The sequence below is a fragment of the Pyrus communis genome, chromosome 15 (genome assembly GCF_041283825.1).
Source record: "Pyrus communis isolate YQ-2024b chromosome 15, ASM4128382v1, whole genome shotgun sequence".
Classification (NCBI taxonomy): domain Eukaryota; kingdom Viridiplantae; phylum Streptophyta; class Magnoliopsida; order Rosales; family Rosaceae; genus Pyrus; species Pyrus communis.
The window spans coordinates 41,863,529-41,883,770 of NC_142579.1; the positions used below are offsets into that span (position 1 = coordinate 41,863,529).

The window sequence follows — 20,242 nt, forward strand, 5'->3', positions numbered from 1 at the left end:
GAATAGACTACTTCTTGATTGAATAGTTCTCAACTGATTAACAAGCATCCCATTTATATAAAACCAACCCTAATCTCTAAACGAAAATCTAATTATAACAGGATGGGTCTAGGCCTAGACCTCTAGGCACTAGGCTCCTTCTTGCCACTCAACTACCGCCTAATGACACTTAAAACATTATGTTAACATTTTATTTCATTTTTTTCGGAAAACATGTGAAAAACTTTCATGCAACAAGGGATATTTTTTGGTAAGGCTGAGTGTGCCACCCTCACGTCCGTTCAAGACAGATACACAAGAGACCACCCTTATTCGGATCCACCAATAAATGGACAAGTGTAGAACTCGAATGCATGGGAGTCATCCTTATACACTCTTGGGCGAACACATGACACAGACAGGTGGGGTGGTTAGGTTTCTTGAATATGTATTTTCATTTTATTCTGCCAAGGTATCTTTCCTCACCACACGTTCTAACTCTGTCATATTAAGTTGCATACAAATTCCTCCATCGCAAGAGAATAACTTACATTTAATTGAATGTATATCCCAATATTTTCACATGAAGCATGATAAACGAAGGTCGAAATATAGAGTCGATGATAGCCAAGTTATTATCCCAGTTAGGGTATTTGTGAAATTCCATCGACAAATTAAAGTCTGTTCAACAACGGTGTTTGTAGGCAGGCACTAAGCTATAAAGAAAAGCGAAAGAGGAAAAGGGGGAGAATCTCTCTCTATAAACTAATAAGCCTCGTGATCAGCACATTATATATGATCTTTATGCTTTATATCATGTTCATCATTGAGCCTCTCTAAGATATTCCATAGATTCCCCCCAAAAGGCATGTCCCCTCAGTCACTCAGTTCAAGGCTGATTTGCATCGGCAGAAATGTTAATTGTCGTCCCCGCAGAAACGTTACTTGTAACTTTTGTTCATGGAACTGCATGTGTGAGCAATGGGCATATATAGATGAATGATGTGCCTTTGCTCCTCAGGTAATCCTCTTTCTATTTCGAGAAGCTTGTGGTAATGTTTGTTTAACTTTAACTTAATTGGAGCAATGATTATTGGTCTAGTAATTGATCAAAACGTGCAGCTATAGTTATTTTCGTCAACTTTATTAGAACTTCCGTTAAAATGAGTCATGGTGGAATGATCATTGCTACAATTGAGTTAAAGCTGAGGGATCATAGCTCCAATGGGTTAAAGTTAAGGAGTTGTTGCTCCAATTGGGTGTAAATTGAGGGATTGTTGCTCCAATTGGGTTTAAATTGAGGGATCGTTGCTCCAATTGAGTTTAAATTGAGGGATTGTTGCTCCAAATGGGTTTAAATTGAGGGATCGTTGCTATAATTAAGTTAAAGTTAAGGGATCATTACTCCAATTTGGTTAAAATTTAGGGACCACTACTCCAATTATGTGGGATGTGACTCATTTAGATGAAGTTTTGACGGAGTTGACGAAAAATATCATAGTTGTGCTTTTTTATCAGTTAAGGGACCAATGGTCACAAATTTTTAATTGAGGGATCATTACGCCAATTGGATTAAAGTTGAAGGACAACTGCTACAATTTCCTTTTCAATTTCTCCTGCATTTTATTCATTTGCCTATTTTACACACTGTTCTTTTTCAATTTGCGCACTTGTCTGTTACAGTGTTTGTTTTGGATATCAAAAGTACGTAGATAGATTAGACTTACAGTATTAAAATTAGTTTTTAAAATGAAAAATTAAAAAGGCTGGTGGCAAGCCACGATTATCTCCCATTCCGAGGGCCAGGAAAACTCACAGAGGCATTTCAGCCTCTCTCTGAGCACAAGTTTGGCTTCCACACCAGCAACGGGTTTCGAACCCGTGACCTCCAATTTTTAGTTTGAAAAAAATCTTGCAATTCATTCTTTACCACTGGACCACCAGCTTGTGCTTCGTTAATGTGTATTTCATGCAAGGCTTTGGAAAAAAATAAAAAAAATAGAGCCGTAAGGTTGCAGTCACATTCAAAAAAATTGCGTGTACTTCTTCAACTACAACAAGAACATATGCAAGCAACCGTTGGGTTCTAGTCACATTCAAATGAATTCCATCCAAAAGAACTCGTGTTGTCATTCGGCTTATGGACCCATTTTCCCATTCCTCTTGTAGTATAATCACTTTCAGAATAAGTGCTCTTTATGCTCAATTGTGGAGAACTTGTGGACCTAAAACAATATTATTTATTTCATTTAAATATTTGAATTATTGAGAGTTTTTTCTTTTCTTTTTCCACTTATATCATTGGGAGCTGTATCGAATTGTAGATAATCAAATGTGAATGATAGAATAATTATGAATTTGAATAAAAATTGACATACTTTGTTTTACTTTTTAATATATTATTGTTAATTTTTGTGCATTTACTTTCTTTAATTCATTCGATCAGATAACTGAAAATTAAAAAGGTTGTGTGCTAGAGGTTAAATGAGTGTGTGGTTTAATTTATAGTTTTTATTTTTATTTTTCAAGTAATTAAATGTAGGGGTAAATACATTATTAATGAGTGGTGTGAAAGCTAATTAGAATTTCGGAGGGTGCTTGTGTTATTTATCAAATTAGAATTTGTTATTTCCTAAATTAGCCTTTATCATTGTTTTCCCATAAATTTAGGAACTAAACAAGTGTCAACGTGTTGAAGATTAACTACGTCCTTTGAAAGCATGCAATATCTAAGATTCCAGTTTAATTTTTCTGCTATATAATCTCAAGTATAATTCTCCCTCCCGTGTCTCGCTTTTGTTAGAAAAACGAATAATAGTTTATATTTATTTTTACTACATACAAGCAAATGTCACAATTTATGTTTCTGTTCTTTTCGCTGAGAACGTTTCTTCGCGTTTAATTGCTCAATTTTATGTGCACATGTTGCCACTTGCCGTTCATCAGAGCTCGTGTCACGCAGTTGTCTATCACCCCTCCAAAACCACCCTGAATTTTATCATATTCCCAATTGAAAATAGATTTTCTCCGGATCTTTTTTGTCAATATCCTATCAGATTAAATGATTTGAATTTTTTAAATTTTATCCAACTGTCTATTTGTTTTGACCTTTTAAAAGCTGTGTAATTTTTGGTTGTTGAATAAAATTTGAAAGACTTAAATCACTTAATCCGTTAACTTTTATATAGAAGATCCCGACATGATCTCTTTCCCAATTTACCCCGTGCGTGTGTTGTGTCGACTGGGGCAGATTTTGCACTGACGCGTCGGATTTGGAAGAGCTTACCACGCGACACGACAGCACAGACAGCCAATCGATAAAATAAAAGGGCAGAGTCACGCTCACTGTCCGCACTCACCGGCTACCGCCGGTCACCCTCCCCGATCTTTTGCTCCAAAAATCGGCGATTTAATCACGTTCCGTACTCTGACAGTTAGACCGCATAACAGTGTGCTCCAAACACTGAGAGTAGGTCGAGGAAGAAGAAGCAAAACGTAGCGCAGCGCGTACTTCCAGTCCATCAATGGAGTACCAAGCTTCATCCGTGGCGCTTTCTCAGAAGCTCTCCAGCGGTCACTCCATATACGACGGCGTTTTCTCCTCCGCAGCTGCATCCAAGTTCAATGTCTCGACTTTCTCCTCCCGAGTCGACGATTACAGCGAGATTTTCGGCGGTTCCGTAGCTTCCCGCGGCGGCTCTTCGATTCCGGTGCTTGAGGTTCCGGAGCTCCATGAGCGGAAGGCTTCGGTGGATGTTCGGAGCTCGAAGCTGGATTACTCTAACGTCTTCGGTGGATGTGGATTTGGAGATTCGGATTTCGCAGTGCCGTATGAGGAGCTCATTGCGGAGACAAAGAAGAAGGAAAGAAGGTGCATTTACACTTCACTCCCTCAGAATGCACAATTTTACTTTTTTTTGAGTATGCAAGTTCGTATTTTATAATCTGGCATGGGAAATTAGTAATTTTTGATAATTTAGATAGCTCGGTCATTGAAATTTCAGTTAGATGTTTATAATTTTGAGTAGTATCTGTTGCTGGGTAGTAAATTGCAGTTGAAATTCAACCGTTAAAAATTTCATACTTTGTTTTACGAGAAATTGTCTAGATGTTAAAATTCGAGCACGAATCGAGAGCTTTTCTTAATTCGTATTGAAATCTATGATTACATATTTACATCAACTGGAAATAACAGACATTTCACACCAAAAGGTAAAGAATCAAACTTTTACAGCTACAGGGATTGACATTGTGGTGTGTGTATTCCTTTCTTTTGAATAGGACACCGGCTGAAAAGCGGTCGCCTTCGAAAGAGGCAGATCCTTCGAGTACCGTGGAGAATCGTGTTTTGTCACAGGAAGCATCTTATCAATCATTTGATGGTGCCAAGAAGTTCAACATGTCATACCATAAAACCAACCACAGAAGCAAAAGTTTTACAGGAGAAACAATGCTTCATGCTGTTCCAACAGATACGTGTTTGATTGATGAAGTCAGTCCAATACACACAACTGAAGGTGATAAACCGGTATCTTCCAAAGAAAATGGTGCTTCTCCTGAGAATAATTTATTTGAAAGAAGGACGGAGGGCAACCATCTGAAGTCCGCAGGAGACCTCCCAGCTGGTGATGATAGGAAGCAAACTTCTGTGGGAGGTGCTGAGGTTCAGAATAATTATGATTGGAAAAGATCCAGTTCGCACGATGAGTTATTCAAGGCATGTGAAACTCATCCTTCAAGCAGTCCATCAATTTCAAGCCCACTGTCTGAGGGCAAGGTTGAATTTGAGAAACCAATGGCTTCTGTTTTTGGCGTTTCTAGAAGTGATAATTTAGAAGGTTCTGGCCATGTTTCTTCATCACCGTACTTTGATGAGGAAGTGGACACAAATTCTACTGCGGCTGCATCTGCGGCTGCTTTGATAAAGGCAATAGAGGAAGCTCAAGCAAGGATAAAAATGGCAAAAGAGTCTAAGGAAAGAAAGAAGACTGGTTCTCAAAATAGTGTCAAACAGAGCTTTAACATTGGCAAGAAGTTTGAGGTGAAGAGGGAAAAATTTGCAGATAAAGTAAGCATACCAAAAGAGAGGAAGACTCGGGAGTTGCATGAAGAAGGGGCTGTTCCGGTTCATGTTTCTACTGGTAAGAAACTTGAGGTGAAGGGGGATAAACATGCAGACAAAGTAAGCATAGAGAGAAAGACTCAGGAGTTGCATGAAGAAGTGGCTGTTCGTGTTCTTGATTCTACTAGTACAAAACTTGAGGTGAAGGGGAATAAATATGCAGACAACAAAAGCATACCCAAAGAGAGAAAGACCCGGGAATTACATGAAGAAGTGGCTGTTCTTGTTCATGATTCTACTGGCATGAAACTTGAGATGAAGGGGGATACATATGCAGACAACGTAAGCATACCCAAAGAGAGGAAGACTCAAGAGTTGCATGAAGAAGTGGCTGTTCTTATTCATGATTCTACCAGTACAAAACTTGAGGTGAAGGGGGATAAATATGCAGACAATGTAAGCATACCCAAGGAGAGAAAGACTCAGGAGTTGCATGAAGAAGTGGGTGTTCCTGTTCGTTTTTCAATTTTTTCTACTGGGCCAGCACAGGTAATGGCAGCATTTGGAGATGCGAATAAACTTTTTGGTGCTAAGGAAGCTGGAGGGAAAACAGAGGAGAATGAATCTATATCAACTCACATGGTTCGTACGCAGGAACAAGCTGATGTTCCAGAAGCGGCAGAACAATTTTATGAAGTTTCTGACACAGATGAACCTGATTTCTCAGAAGCAGCAGACCAGTTCTATGAATTTCCTGACACAGGCGAACCTGATCTATCAGAACCAGCAGAATTATTTTATGAGCTTTCGGACTCAAGTGAACACCAGGCTACAATGGTAGAGGATGAAGAAGCCAACCCTGGGATAATAATGGTACAAATTGTTGACGAAGATGAACAGAAAAGGAAGAAGACAGCCATGGAGGCTTTTGAATATCCAGAACTAGGTGGCGAGAGATTACAAGCAGCTAAATACGAAGAATACAGAGAGTCAGAGAAGATAGTCAATGCGGATGGAGGCCTGTCTAAACATGAAGATCATGCAAGTGAATTGGAAACAGTTAAAGATGCTTTTGAACAGGAAGAAAATGAGAATAGACTGGAAGCTTCCAGAGAGCTTGAAGAAACTTGGAAGCTTCAAGCTTCCCATGTAAAGGAAATTCTTGAAGAGAAGCAAGGGGAGCTTGAGAAGCAAAAAGGAGACAACAAAAGGCATGAAACTCAAGAGTTACAGGAAACCAGACATGTGAAAATGAAATTGATGCCTCAGGAGTGTGTTGAATATCAGAAGATAGGCGACGAGGCTTACAAACAGGAAGAACTTGAGAAGGAACAAAAAGATGTCCACAGGGAAGAAGACACTGAAAGGAGGCTCAATAAAGATAGCAGGCAAGACATCACTGAGGACTTACTTAATGACACCAACGGTGAGCAATATTTTGAGAATAGAAATGAGAGCAAGTCTGAAGGACATGAGAAGCTTGGCGACACAACAGCGAATGAGATGATACTTGAAGGGGCAGCTTGTGAGGAGATAGAATGTGAGAAGAGACAAAAAGAGAGTTTTCAGCGTGTAGATGATGGGAGAATGGAAATACTGATTGATCAGAGTACAGAAGATGAAAAAGTGACCGTGGCTCAAGAGGATCTAAAGAAACCAGACTGCAACTTTGAGGCAACTAATAACCTATATGAGGAGGGTGAAAATGAGGACCTATATGAAAAAGAGGGGCCCACTGGACATGCAGAGTATGACAAGGATGTAGAAGAAACTCTGGAGGGGGATAAATATGAGGAAATAGAATGTGAGAAGAGGGGAAAAGAGAGTTTTCAGTGTGTAGAAGATGGGAGAATGGAAATACGGATTGATCAGAGTACAGAAGATGAGAGGGTGACAGTGGATTGTGAGGATCAAAAGAAACCAGACTGCAACTTTGAGGCAACTAATAACCTATGTGAGGAGGGTGAAAATGAGGACCTATATGAAAAGGAGGGGCCCACTGGACATGCAGAGTATAACAAGGATGTAGAAGAAACTCTGGAGGGGGATAAATATGAGGAGATAGCATGGGAGAAGAGACAAAAAGAGAGTTTTCAGTGTGTAGAAGATGGGATAACGGAAATACAGATTGATCAGAGTACAGAAGATGAGAAGGTGACAGTGGATTGTGAGGATCTAAAGAAACCAGACTGCAATGTTAAGGCAACTAATAACCTATGTGAAGAGGGTGAAATTGAGGACCCAAATGAAAAAGAGGGGCCCACTGGACATGCAGAATATGACAAGGATGTAGAAGAAACTTTGGAGGTACCTGCACATGAAGAGGATGGGGATAGAATTGAACTTACTGAAACTTTGGATGAACTCAAAGAGAGTGTGAACCAGTCAGAATCAGTTGAAGAGGATAATGTCACGGTAGAGAAAGATATGCTCAAAACAGATGGCTTAGCTCCAGATATCAAACTTGTTGAGATACCAATAATAGATGCAACAGAGATGCATTCTTCTGACACAAATGGAACAACTCTAAGGAGAAATGATATGAGATGTGGGCAAAAGCAAGAAGACCAGCTTGCCAGAGAGCCCGAAGTAGTCTGCAATTTTGGAAAACAGGTTGAAGAATTGGGAGCTATGAATAAGGACATGATGGAAGGTGAAGTTGCTGTCAAGCAGGAAGAAAACAGGAATAATTCCAGGTCTTCGCATAGGAAAAGATGGTTTGATAGACTCAACTTTTCTGAAACTCTTAATAAGCTCAAGGAGAATTGGAACCAATCGGAGTCAGTTGAAGAGGAGAATGGCAAGGAGGAGAAAGAAATATGTGAAGCTGATGGCTTGGCTTCGGGTGTCAAACTTGCTGAGATATTGAAGCAAATCGAAGATCCTATCGAGAGCCATCCTTCTGAAGAAAATGGGTTAAATGTGGATATAAATGCCTTGAACTGTGGGCAAAACCAAGATGTCACTTTAGAAACGCATGTTGAAGAAGTGGAAGAAATCAATGAGGATGTGAAAGTTGAAGTTGCCGTGAATCAGGAAGAGAATAAGAATAATTCCAAATCTTCTCATAGAAAAAGGTGGTTTGATGATGGGACCAGTGCAGAAGTAGCTCAACTTTCTCATATGTTAAGAAGAAAGGGGGGAAATGTGCTACTGGATCATGAGATGGAGACAAGTCCATGTACAGAGGAAAGTATGGAGAATGATCGAGCAACCACGTCAAAAGAGAGTGTAACCACTCATAGTTCGCTGCAAGAATTGGAACAAGAAAAAGGTGAGAATCGTCAAACAACCTTGACTGCAGAGGAGAGTGAAAAACATTGTACTTCAAATACAGTAGTGGAACAAGAAAAAATGGAAAATCAACAAGAAACCTCGACTGCAGAAGAGAGTGAAATTAGTGAGAGATTGCAAAAGGAAGTGGAGATAGAGAAGGAACTCCTGAAACAAAAACAGCATGCAAAAGGGAAGGAAAGGGAAAGAGTAAAGGAGAAAAAAGCTGTTGAAAGAGTAATTCGTGAAGCTCGTGAAAGGGCATTTGCTGAAGCTCGAGAAAGAGCTGCTGAAACTCGTCAAAAGGCAATGGCTGAGGCCCAAGAAAGGTCGGGAAAGACTTCTGTAAAGGCTAATGATATTTCCTTAGCTGAGAAGGCTTCAAGGGAAGCTAAACTAAAATCGGAACGTGCTGCTGTGGAAAGAGCAACTGAAGAGGCTTGGGAGCGTGCCTTAGAAAAATCATTATCTGGGAAGGCTTTCGAGGCAGGAAAGCAGGCTAAGAGGTCTGTTTCTGAGAAATCTTCTAGTGCTTCTAGAGATGATGGAATGAAGCCAGGTGTTTCGCCCTCTGTGAGTATTTGTTTTAATGCTTTTACTCTTACCAAGTATCAAGATGCTTATCCTCTGGCAACATAAATTAATGGACATAACAACAATTCTTACAGGACCCAGAGTCTAAATCAAGATACCCAAATTCTTCAAATCACAGTGGTATGTGATATCTAACAGTACCATTATAGCATTCCATTGTATGCCTTGATTTCGTATTTTTACAGTGTCGTCATAGCATTTAATTATAGGATATTTTACTATCTTATGCTCTGCTACTTCTGAAATTTTTTTTACCCTTAATGAAGATCCTTACCCTGCTGAGAGGAGCGGTGGAAGTAATGGTGAATCAGCTCAAAGGTGCAAAGCTAAGTTGGAGAGGAATCAACAGACAGCAGAACGTGCAGTATGTTTCCTGATCTTGCTTGGTTTTTGGATCTTCTTGATCTTTGCTTGGTTCTGGATACACAGTGGTGACCTATAACAAGCTTGCTTCATGTTTTTTTTCCCCTTCCAATCTCTTTCAGTCTAAAGCTCTTGCGGAGAAGAATATGCGTGATCTTCTTGTACAGAAGGAGCAAGCCGAGAGAAACGTAATTTCTCACTCTTGTGAATAAACTTTTGCAAACACACCAAACGTTTTCTCACTCTTGTGAATATAATTTTGTGCAGAGATTAGCAGAAGGTCTTGATGCCGAGGTCAAAAGGTGGTCAAGTGGGAAAGAGAGAAATTTGCGGGCATTGCTTTCAACGCTACAATATGTATGTGCTAGCCTGATTCATGTTTCTTTTGCGATTTAGTATGATACCTCCTGCTTTGTGTCTGTTTCATCTTCAGTGTTCAATGATTGTACGCAAAGCAGATTAAATTTTCAGTCAGGATTTACTTAAAGATCTATCATTAGCTGGTTTTAACTTGATGTTTGCAACTCGCAGATCCTCGGGCCAGATAGTGGTTGGCAGCCAATTCCTCTAACAGAAATAGTTACAACTGTGGCTGTAAAGAAGGCTTACCGTAAAGCTGCTCTCTTTGTTCATCCTGACAAGTTACAGCAACGGGGTGCAAGCATACAGCAGAAGTACACTTGCGAGAAGGTGTTTGATCTTCTAAAGGTGCGTTGCTGATCTTCTGTCCTCGATATATATCAAGTTTAAGAAACATGTTTACGTTGGTAAAAATGTTGAAGCCGAGAGATGCTAGTCTTCGGGTTGGAGAATATTTAGCTCACTTGTGTTGTTTCTGGTTTGTGTTCAACTATCCAGGAGGCTTGGAATAGATTCAATGTGGAAGAGCGATAGACGATTTTCTTTCGTACGTCCAGAGGGAACAGATAAAGCATATTTCATCACACTGTGTTAGTTTCCTCATGGAATATATTATATACCAGTATTAGGTAGATTGTACGCATTCTTTGTTAGAAACTGGCAGTGTAATCTTGTCATCCTCTTCTACCCAGAAATAAGAAAAATAGAAAAGGAAAAATCCGTCCTCGTTTTGGTTCGTCCTTTTATCGTTTTTCGTTGTGTAATTTGCTTTTTGTGATCCGACCTAAGGAGTTGTGATGAGAGCAGTGTTTAAAATCACCGTATTGGTAGAAATATCGATGCAAATTTGTAAAAATATATCAAATATCAATATCAGTTGTTTTCGATCGAAATAATGGAAATTTAGAATGAATCTTAGGAATTGCCAAACATTAGTTTAGACGAAATATAAGAGTTTTTTCGATATTTAATAGATGTGTCTGAATTATCGACTATACCTATCAATTTTAGCTTAAACTTGAGAGTTTCTTCCATATGAGATGAAATTTAGACTTCACTCTTCATTTTCATATCTTTCTCTAATTTTTTTGGATGTTTCATAAAAATATCGATCAAAAAAATTTTAAATGCTGGATGAGAGAGAGTTACAAGAATATCATGACGGTTACACCTAAAATTTGGCCGAACCAAATGGTTGGGCAAATAATTCTTGGGTGTTGCTAAGGTATATACTGCAACCACCCTAATTAGAAAATCGCATCCCTGGTTTCCCCATTACCCTTTTTTTTTTTTTTTTTTTTTTTGGAACAAACAGTTTTATTTTTTTGGAACAAACAATATGATCTATAGGGAGAGAGGGGAGGCATTAGCCTCACAATAGGTTAACAATAATATGATTCAAATTCACCTTTAACGAGGATTGAACCTAAAACCTCACTTACAGGTAAAGAGGAGTACCACATACCGTAGTACTAAGAGGCAGTTTCTCCAAATACTTTAACTAGTTTTGACTCGAAAACTTCATGCATTAAGTTTGCATTTGAACCGGCTCCATAGATGACAACAGGCAAACAACATTACGAGTACAAATCTGAAAGCACAAAATTCTTCACCTATTTTAGGCTAAAAAGTGTCTCTAAACTTGAAACGTATGTGACTAAACTCCGAGCAGATGAAGCATGACAGCATTCTGTGCATGCATCCGATTCTCAGCTTGTGGAAAGACGATAGAATTTGGAGCCTCAACCACCCCGTCAGTCACTTCCACCCCTCTTTCCGCTGGCAAACAATGCATGAAATAGGCTTTCGGGCCTGCTATCTTCATGAGATTTTCATCAACCTGTAGTAACAGCGCAAACTACAAGTCAAATAGATAATCAACATCGGCCACCCGATTGGACAAAGATAATAAACACCACCTATTCCATATTTTCCGCCAAATAAGGAGTAAAATGACGTCACCTAAAAAACAATGAAGAATCGAGATCTCATGACAGGTGCCAAACTCAGGCCAAAGCACTGCATGTGCTACTGCCCAAATGAATAAACTCTTTACATAGCGAGCTCATTAGCACAGAACTCGTAACGAAGTTTTTGTATACATCAACTAAAAGTTTCATCTAAACACATTAGAATTATCCAACTTCATTCTAACCACATTAGAATCTCTGTTATTCAATCTTGTTTTGCCACTTCAAATGTATCGACTCCCTTATGCAGATTCATGCATGTACTTGAAATAATGCCAAATTCATACAAGGGTTTACCGTGTTGAAATCGCATGCTTTTAATACAATGTCATTGAAAAGTTTTAGATAAATATAGCATATACCTGAAATCCTCGGAAAATTTTACGGCGAGAATCAGCCTCCTCCTTTTGCCCCATGCTAGCCCACACATCTGAGTACACAACATCTGCTCCCTTGACTGCTTCCTTTGGATCATTTGTAATCTCAATCTTGCTGATACCTGCCTGCTGTGCCTTCTCAACTGTTTTCTTATCTGGTTCAAAACCTTTTGGACAGGCACAAACGAAGTGGAAAGGAATAACAGCAGCCATCAGCAACCAAGAGTGGACAATGTTGTTTCCATCTCCAACATAGACAACCTGAAATTTGCGGAGAATTTAGTCAAAAACTACGTTCTGAATCTAGCAGAATAAAAACTGTATTTAGCAAGCAAAACAATGGACTGACCTTAGTTCCTTCTATCCGACCAATGTGTTCGATGATAGTGAGGACATCAGCCATAATTTGACAGGGATGGTTGTAGTCTGTCAAGCCATTGACAACAGGTACAGTTGCATATTTGGCCAAATCAAGGATATCCTGCAATAAAACAGGCGGAAAAAAATAGGCTTTTCTAAGTACATTGCTCAAGGGGGGAAAATGCCCATGATAAACTCTTAACACATGGACATAACTGCTGCCATAACAATACTCTAACCAGCCCAAAACTGAATTTAATTACGCAAGCTTATAACCTTTAGTAAATTACAAACTAAGAACTCACCAGCATACCTGATGAGCAAAGACACGCGCCATAATAATGTCATTATAGCGAGACAGAACACGTGCGACATCCCGAGTTTCCTCCCGCTTACCCATTTGGATGTCATTAGGACCCAAGTATATGGCATGACCACCTAGCAAGAAAAACCCAGTCTCAAATGAAACACGTGTTCTCATGGAAGGCTTTGCAAAGATCATAGCCATTGTCTTCCCCTTAAATGGTTGAAATGACCTGTCTCCTGATTTGAGAAGTGCCTTGACCTCTGCAGCTCGATCTAACATCTTCAGAATGGTGGCTTTGTCAAAATCACTTATGTGCAAGAAATCCTTCAGTTCTGATTTTGCTGGAAAAAGAAGAAACATTAAAAGGGACAAGTCAGAAGATAAATGATTTCACCGAGCCATAAGATATTGTGGCAACATTTCACCAAAATCATAAACTCTTCTCAAAATTCACCACCGTCGTCTAAGACGAAAGAATTATCCAGTTATAGTTAGGTTATTTTTAAAGCTCCGAGATTTCAAAAATAAGTTTTCGAGAAAACCAATACAGCGAATACACTGAGACGTTTGCCTCTTTGATTAATACAATTCAACATTAGCAAAGCTCTACTCATCAACACAGTTCTAGTTGCCCTATATCTAATTTTCAATCAAAAACCCTAATTTCCGCAACAGCCAAATCTTCCAACCCGAAATGATATTCACTCACCGACACGCTCACATGCCTGCATTATTCAAGAACATCGCCATTTCATTACCTCCAAGAATTTCAGAAACCCTAGAATCTACTCAAGCACTTCACCATTGCAATTTGGAATAACACAAAAACAAATTCAACACACTGCCTAAACCCTGAATCCAAACGTATTAAGCGAAATAACAGAAATTAACTTCTAGCTAAGCTAGTAAACAATCAGATTAAGAATCAGAGGCGAGCAGTGACCTGTTACGTTGGCGACGGACGAAGGCGAAGAAGTAACGGAGGAGGTCTGGCACGAGATTCGTCGGAGTCTCGCCGGAGAAGGCAGGGAAATGCTGCTGACCACGGCGGCGGAGCATCGAGGCGATCGGCGGAGACTCTGGCCGGAGAAAGAGGAAAGTGAAGAGGAGAGAGAGGGTTTGTCTGATAGGAACGCGAAGTGAGAAGAAATCGCCGCCGCCATTAATTTTGGTGGGAACAGTCGAGCTCAGCGAAGCGTATGTGTGGGTTTTCAGTGCTCAGGGGTTTTTCGTACAATCCAAACGGCGGAGGCCCGAAACAACCACGGGTTTTTATAGCAGGGGATTGTTATCCTACGTGTCAATTAGTGGAAGGTTTATATCAAATTACACTTTGCCCCATAATTTGGTCTCGTATTTTAAAAATTGACCTCAACCAAACTAAGTGGAAAAAAAATGATCAATTTAATGATTCGGTAATAAAAATAAAGAAAAACTAATGAAAATGATTTGAAAATTTTGAGTTTTAATAATAAGAACAAAATAAAGGGTAAAGTGAATAGTACCAGATTTGACTTTTTAGTGTAAAAATGTGGTTTTTCGTTAAAGTGAACAGTACCGTGGGTTTTTCGTTAAAACTCCCTAAAAATAAAGGAAAATTAATAAAAATTACTTAAAAACTTTGAGTTTTAACGTTAAGGACAAAATAAAGGGTAAAGTGATCAGCATTGACTTTTTAGTGTAAAAATGTGTTTTTCGATAAAGTGAACAGTACAAGAGCTTTTCGTTAAAGTTCCCTAAAAATAAAGGTTGAACAATGGTCTAGAATTTGAGTCTTTGCATTGGAGACGCTCTTAGATGAATTCCCAATTTTTTTTTTCCTGATGATAATTTTTTTTGTCAATAGTTACGTGAGATTCTGAAGGAGAGGGAAAAAAGGGGTGGGGGAGTCTCAAACTTGGGCGAGGAGGGCCACAACGATGCTTGATTTCCGCTATGAATCCCCAATTTTTTTCCTCACTTATGGTCTTTAAGATCAATAGAAGTGGTATATAAGTTTATCCACTATCAACCATTTTGGTCATTTCGTAAAAATCTTCATTAAATAAGGATGAATAACAAAAATACCTTCAATTTTTGTCAAAACATTTTGGATCATTATTTATTAAATTGAGAGAAATGATTGATGATAACCGAAATGATTGATGATAGACAAACTTAAGGATCACTTTTATCGAATTCAAAACTCAGGAACCGAAGTGATGAATTATGACAATCTCAGGGACCGTGTGCCTAGAAAGCCTTTTTTTAATAATAATTTGAGTCACACACTTTCTTATATTAATAGTTAATTGGAGTAACTTATTTTTGCTTGCACATAGCCACATTAACATTAACTCTCATACATAAATCGAAACAGCATTTTATTTGAAGCTCTTTAACAAAATAGATCAAATCCAAGCTGGTAAATGTAAAACAATAGAGAGGTAAGCTTCGACATAAAATGCAAACATTAATCACTCATCAATATTTTAACCGCCAACTTTGACATCAACGAGGTTGCTCTCCTCAGCAGCCTCAGTTTTCTCTGCCGGAATCGGAATCAAGCCCTTTGCCCGGCACGCATCGACAGCCCCCACAAACATGTCCTCCAAGCTGTACTTGAACTCAAACCCTATCTCCCTCAACTTCTTTGAAGAAAAATGAACAGGTTCTAAGTTGTCGTCAATGCCCTTGAACCTGCGTTGCATTAGAGTTTAGTTAGCTAACAATTATGATACGTGCAACGGTTAATTGATTAGTTAATCAATTTATCTGAAGGGTTAGGAGGGCTTAATTAATAATTACTTTGTGGGTATATTGTACTCGGGGTATTTTTCTCTGAGCATTTTTACAAGTTCGTGAATTGTAGCATCGTGTGACGAACAAATGTAGCGGCCCTCGGCCTTCGGATGCTTGTACAGATAAATGTGAGAAAGGCAGAGGTCGTCCAAGTGGACATACTGGCCCTGCTTGATGATGCCATAATGTGATTCATTTCCTGCAACAATTAAGCAATTTGATGTTAATTACCCGATATTAATATATAATTAACAGTAAAACTGCATAATAATTATTTATTTTATTCGAACGATATTCTAATTTACTTAAGATCGGCGAAAGTCCAGTGATGAGGCTTGGTGGCATGGATGGCATGAGAAATGGCCCAATCACAAGTGTTGGGATAATGGTGATGAAATCAATGTTGTTTTCTTTGGCATACTTCCATGCAGCTTGCTCAGCTAGAGTCTTCGAGACGAAGTACATCTGAACAATTAGTAGATTAAATGTAAAATCAGTATTGTGCGTGAGCATTTTTTGAAAGCACTAATAACAATTTTTTTAATAATTTGATTATGTCGACTTACCCAACCAGTCATCTTGACAGAGCGGCAAAATTCAACGTCACTCCAGTTGGACTCGTCGTAGACCGGCTTTTGGTGCTCCTCCACATTCACAGTTCCTGCTGAGGATGTGAACACAAGCTTTCGAACTGTTTTTGCTTTCTGGCATGCCTTCAGGATGTCCAACAGTCCATTGATTGTTGGCTTGATCACTTCATTCTGTCAAACCATACACAATTTAGTTTTTTATTTTTATTTTTTTATTCTTCTTTTGGTGATAACTTCTCTCTTAATTTATCTTTTAATACAAGTGACATTGTGCGACGTAGAATTAAAAATTTGTAGAATAAACATTCTACGTAAGTTGCACAATTTGTAAAGAGAATTGTTATTGGTACTCCAAAATTCTCGTTTTACACTCTAAACTTTCTATTTTTAGAAAGAAAAATACACTTACGAGGAGTGTAGAATGAGAATTTTGGAATGCCAATAACTCTTATCTTTGTAAAATATACATATTAAAACAAAAGGTCTAGTGCTTCAAATATTTAATTCTCAATTATTTGATCTAAAATGACCTCATACTTATTTAAAACAATTTTTTATTTTTTAAAATGACCTATGACATTTTATAATTTGTCCGATGTGCTCTTGCAAGGAAAACCACCAAGCATCTGGGTCCCATTACTATGTCGTTTTGTGTTAATAAGCACGAAATAACAAACCATGTCCATTAACTTAGACGCGAGCATAACCACACTAATTATAGCGGATTTGCTCGTCTTATATACCCTAATTTAAATCTTCCTTATTGCATTTGTTCAAAATCTTCCTTACTGCAATTTTAAATTAATTTTAAATAAATTTATCACTTCTTTACAAAATTTTAGAAGTGTTTGACCACTAACTTGTTTTGTCTAAGCCAAAATAAAATTTCCAAAATGGACTTGGTCTGCTGCCTGATTGAATTTATTTTCAAATGCTCTAAGCCTATTACCAGCTACCAGCTACCATGGGCAATCTAACACCGTCATTGGCACCACCACCAGTATCACCGATTTATAATTGCAACTGTGACGAGGACAACGAGTTTGTCTAAGTTTAAATTTCCCTTATTCGTATACTACAATAGTTTAGAACATGTATCGTTTTTTTACCTCGGGGTCCTTGGATTCAAAGTCCATAGGTGTAGCAACATGGAACACTCCGCTGCAGCCTTGTATGGCTTCATCAAAGCTTCCCTCATCCGCCAAGTCCGCCTTCCACAGCGTCAGGTGCGTCTCCGCCTTCGGCAAGTCCAACAGATGCTTCACCTTCTTCTGATTCGCTGTAATCCATTCATAATTAACCACAAATCATTAACTCCAAATTATATAATTCGAATACTTATGAAAACCGAAAAGTTAAAGAAAAAAAAAAAAACATGGGGAGGGAGGGACGTACTGGGGTCACGCACGGTGGCGCGGACGGTGTACCCGTGCTCTAGGAGTCTCATGACGAGCCAAGAGCCGATGAAACCGGACGCGCCGGTGACACAAACGGATTCGGACTCGGATCCCATATCTTGTGTGTACGTGCTTACTGAAGTATATCTCTTGAAAAATCAATGGAAAATGGGTACTTGGAATAGTTGCTCGGTGAAGGACTGGAGAAGCTTATAAAATATTTATAGTGGGGGGCTGGTGGAGTGCTGCGACCCCCAGCTAACATTGGCGGCCTAACCCGCTCACGCTCGCTTTCTCTGTTTTATCTCAGCTTCCGGGGGCATCATGTGCTTTCCTAACGGTTGACGCACGTGCGTGGTGGTTGATTTCCTATTTCTTTACTGCCTTTGTTAGCTGCTCAACTTTCTAGTTCGTGTGAAACAAATTCACCCCAAAAAAAAAAAGTTGTCGAACGAAAAATAACATCCAAAGTCCCCGGCAGCGGATCCTCAAATCGTGTTGGATTATTGTATATCGTACGATCAGTTTTCGTCATATACTATTTATATTTAATTTAAAATAATTTATGACCGCACGATGTACGATAAACGGACACGATTTGAGAATCCTCATTCCTTTTCAAGTCATGTAATCAAGAATAATACTTTTGTCTAACTGCAATGAGCTTGAAAACCTAATCGTTCAAGTTCAACACTAACTTAACTAAGTTAAAATAGAAGAATTCTTGAGTGTTTTTGTCAGTAATTATCCTATTGGGTGGTACCTAACCAATTCAAGAGAGGTACAGTCGATGCTCCCCTACCACTTCTATCAAAGTCAAAGGCCGTCCATATTCCTTCAACAACCAGTTTGGGCATGCCAAGCAGATAAATAGTAATAGTTATAGATAATAATAATTGTGCATAATAGCAATAAATATATAATTGTAATTTATCCAGAAATGCTAAAGAGACTCTCTTAAAAGTAGATTTCTCTATCATTTTACATTTTAACGTCAATTTCTGTGACAACATTATAAAACATTGTGTCAGAAACATGATGCGGGGGAGAGTCAATGGAGAGTTCCAATTTTGAAAGAGTCCTTTAGCATTTCTCTAATTTAAAATACATATTTACAGTCATTTAGTATTATGGTCTAGTAGTATTCATCTTCACTTGTAAGTGAGAGGTCTTAGGTTCCATTCTCACCAAAGGCGACTTCGAATCACATTATTGTGAGGCTAAGACCATCTCCTCCCTTTTAGTGTAGATAATATTGTTTGTAGAAAAAAAAAATTTACAAACTATAAGAATATCTGTAATAAATTGAACTAGTGGCATACTGAGTTTATTTATTTTTTATTTTTTGAGTACATTGTCGGGCCGGCCGATCCATATAAGTAAACAGAACAGAACCTTGTCCATGGGCCCAAAACTTGGACGTAGAGGTATGCCCACGTCTTTGTCCTTGCTCTACAGTGCTCACGCACAAGATAGGCTTCTCAAATTCCAAAAATTGTAGAGCGCATATTGCTGAACTAAACGGTTGGGTGTTTCGTTAGATAATTCAAAGAAATTTAATGGTGAACTCGAGAATCAACACAAGTATATTTTTTAGGGAGTTTTAACGAAATATTTTTGGTATTGTTTATTTTTAATGAAAAATCATATTTTTACATTTCTCTATTACTATTCACTACATCTTTATTTGTTATTTTTTTATTAAAACTAAAGTTTTTTTTTTTGGACTTCTTGTTAGTTTTCCTTATTTTTTTAATATCACCGTCAGAGTGATGCCATTACAAATGAACAACTAAATCTGAGTTTCAGAATCAACATACATAATCCAACAATCACAAATGGGTCCTACAAAATCTTCAGAAATAATTCATCCCACAGAAACCTACTTAAATGACCTAAGCTCCACCGATCATCCTCTTCTTAACAATTTATCTATTAAACACAAAATTCATACAAAAATAAACATTTTTAACTTTTTCCGCTCTATTTTTTTTTTAAATATACATAAATAAATTGTATTTTTTTTTTGTGTGGCTACAGAAAAAAGAAAAAAAATGCAAAAAGAAAGAGTATTTCTTAGGTTCACATGCACTGCTAACAAAATATATGGCAGAAAAGTATAAGAAAAGGGCAGGTTTTCACATGTATACACACTTTCTAAGCTCTATGTTCTAACCGTGTTGTGACTTTTGTGAGTACCTATGCAATTTACTAATAAAACAAAAGAATATATATATATATTTTTTTCTTTCAAGATCGTTTGGTTTACTGCATGCATTACTTGTAGCATATATGTAACGTAAATTATAACCACGTAATTTGTCGGTTGAGAGGGACTTGATTTCTACAAGTTTTGTATTTTTTTTTTCTCTCTATAACTCTCACCTTGTCCTATAAAGAAAGGAATATGAACTCTATGCATGTATGTTTTACGTCTTGTGACTAAGCGAAATCCGTTTTGTGACATCATCGCATAAAAAAAAAACTAGAGAATGGAGAAAGAACGAAGTGGCAAACACGAAAGATGGAGTAAGATCCCGTCGAAAGGAAAAGCAACGGACCAAATTTTCAATTTTTCTTCTCCCTTTTTCCTTTATTCTTTGCTTTGCATTTTGCTCATACCTGCATTCTCAATAAAAATATGCGTTTTGAATCTATGTTTTGTCTCTATTTACAATGCAGATATAAAGTTTAGTTAAATCCTAACACAACGTACCTTCATTTACACTCAAATTCGAATTTTTTTTTTTCGGCTACAAAAATATCTAAAATTTTATGTGATTTGATCCTTCCTCGTATGGTGTTGGACCCTCATCTTTTGAGCGGCGG

The 20,242-nt window shown here is 38.1% G+C and overlaps 3 protein-coding genes across 4 annotated transcripts; 1 reads left to right on the forward strand and 2 right to left on the reverse strand.

Moving 5' to 3' along the window:
- The first annotated feature begins 3,244 nt into the window (after window positions 1-3,244).
- Window positions 3,245-10,367, forward strand: LOC137710197 (uncharacterized). Of its 2 annotated transcripts, XM_088686411.1 has the most exons (9): window positions 3,380-3,850; window positions 4,261-5,242; window positions 5,471-8,887; window positions 8,983-9,028; window positions 9,175-9,272; window positions 9,394-9,459; window positions 9,539-9,628; window positions 9,803-9,979; window positions 10,130-10,367. In XM_088686411.1, the coding sequence occupies exons 1-9, from the start codon at window positions 3,504-3,506 to the stop codon at window positions 10,163-10,165; spliced, it is 5,259 nt and encodes a 1,752-aa protein (XP_088542537.1). In that variant the 5' UTR covers window positions 3,380-3,503; the 3' UTR covers window positions 10,166-10,367. The 2 variants fall into 2 exon arrangements, with proteins under 2 accessions (XP_068305245.1, XP_088542537.1); XM_068449144.2 differs by having other exon boundaries at window positions 3,245-3,850; window positions 4,261-8,887.
- A 644-nt stretch (window positions 10,368-11,011) lies between these two features.
- On the reverse strand, window positions 11,012-13,900 carry LOC137710187 (ornithine transcarbamylase, chloroplastic). Its single transcript, XM_068449136.2, has 5 exons — window positions 13,589-13,900; window positions 12,652-12,986; window positions 12,328-12,459; window positions 11,964-12,239; window positions 11,012-11,471 (listed from the first exon to the last, which is right to left on the reverse strand). Exons 1-5 carry the CDS (start codon window positions 13,806-13,808, stop codon window positions 11,289-11,291), a joined length of 1,146 nt encoding a protein of 381 aa, XP_068305237.1. The 5' UTR covers window positions 13,809-13,900; the 3' UTR covers window positions 11,012-11,288.
- Window positions 13,901-14,991: 1,091 nt separating this feature from the next.
- LOC137734838 (bifunctional dihydroflavonol 4-reductase/flavanone 4-reductase) lies at window positions 14,992-17,687 on the reverse strand. Its single transcript, XM_068474137.2, has 6 exons — window positions 17,412-17,687; window positions 17,126-17,295; window positions 15,993-16,187; window positions 15,732-15,891; window positions 15,433-15,625; window positions 14,992-15,324 (listed from the first exon to the last, which is right to left on the reverse strand). Exons 1-6 carry the CDS (start codon window positions 17,527-17,529, stop codon window positions 15,117-15,119), a joined length of 1,044 nt encoding a protein of 347 aa, XP_068330238.1. The 5' UTR covers window positions 17,530-17,687; the 3' UTR covers window positions 14,992-15,116.
- Between the last annotated feature and the right edge of the window lie 2,555 nt (window positions 17,688-20,242).

Excerpts from the sequence above, each read along its gene's own strand:
- LOC137710187 (XM_068449136.2), bottom strand. The coding sequence starts at position 13,808 with ATGGCGGCGGCGATTTCTTCTCACTTCGCGTTCCTATCAGACAAACCC. Across the intron at positions 12,460-12,651 it reads CGCGTGTCTTTGCTCATCAG|GATATCCTTGATTTGGCCAA; the intron begins GTATGCTGGTGA and ends GTTTTATTGCAG. Across the intron at positions 12,240-12,327 it reads GTCGGATAGAAGGAACTAAG|GTTGTCTATGTTGGAGATGG; the intron begins GTCAGTCCATTG and ends CGCAAATTTCAG.
- LOC137734838 (XM_068474137.2), bottom strand. The coding sequence starts at position 17,529 with ATGGGATCCGAGTCCGAATCCGTTTGTGTCACCGGCGCGTCCGGTTTC. Across the intron at positions 17,296-17,411 it reads CGCCACCGTGCGTGACCCCA|CGAATCAGAAGAAGGTGAAG; the intron begins GTACGTCCCTCC and ends AATGGATTACAG. Across the intron at positions 15,325-15,432 it reads GAGTACAATATACCCACAAA|GTTCAAGGGCATTGACGACA; the intron begins GTAATTATTAAT and ends AATGCAACGCAG.
- LOC137710197 (XM_068449144.2), top strand. The coding sequence starts at position 3,504 with ATGGAGTACCAAGCTTCATCCGTGGCGCTTTCTCAGAAGCTCTCCAGC. Across the intron at positions 8,888-8,982 it reads AGCCAGGTGTTTCGCCCTCT|GACCCAGAGTCTAAATCAAG; the intron begins GTGAGTATTTGT and ends CAATTCTTACAG. Across the intron at positions 9,273-9,393 it reads AACAGACAGCAGAACGTGCA|TCTAAAGCTCTTGCGGAGAA; the intron begins GTATGTTTCCTG and ends AATCTCTTTCAG.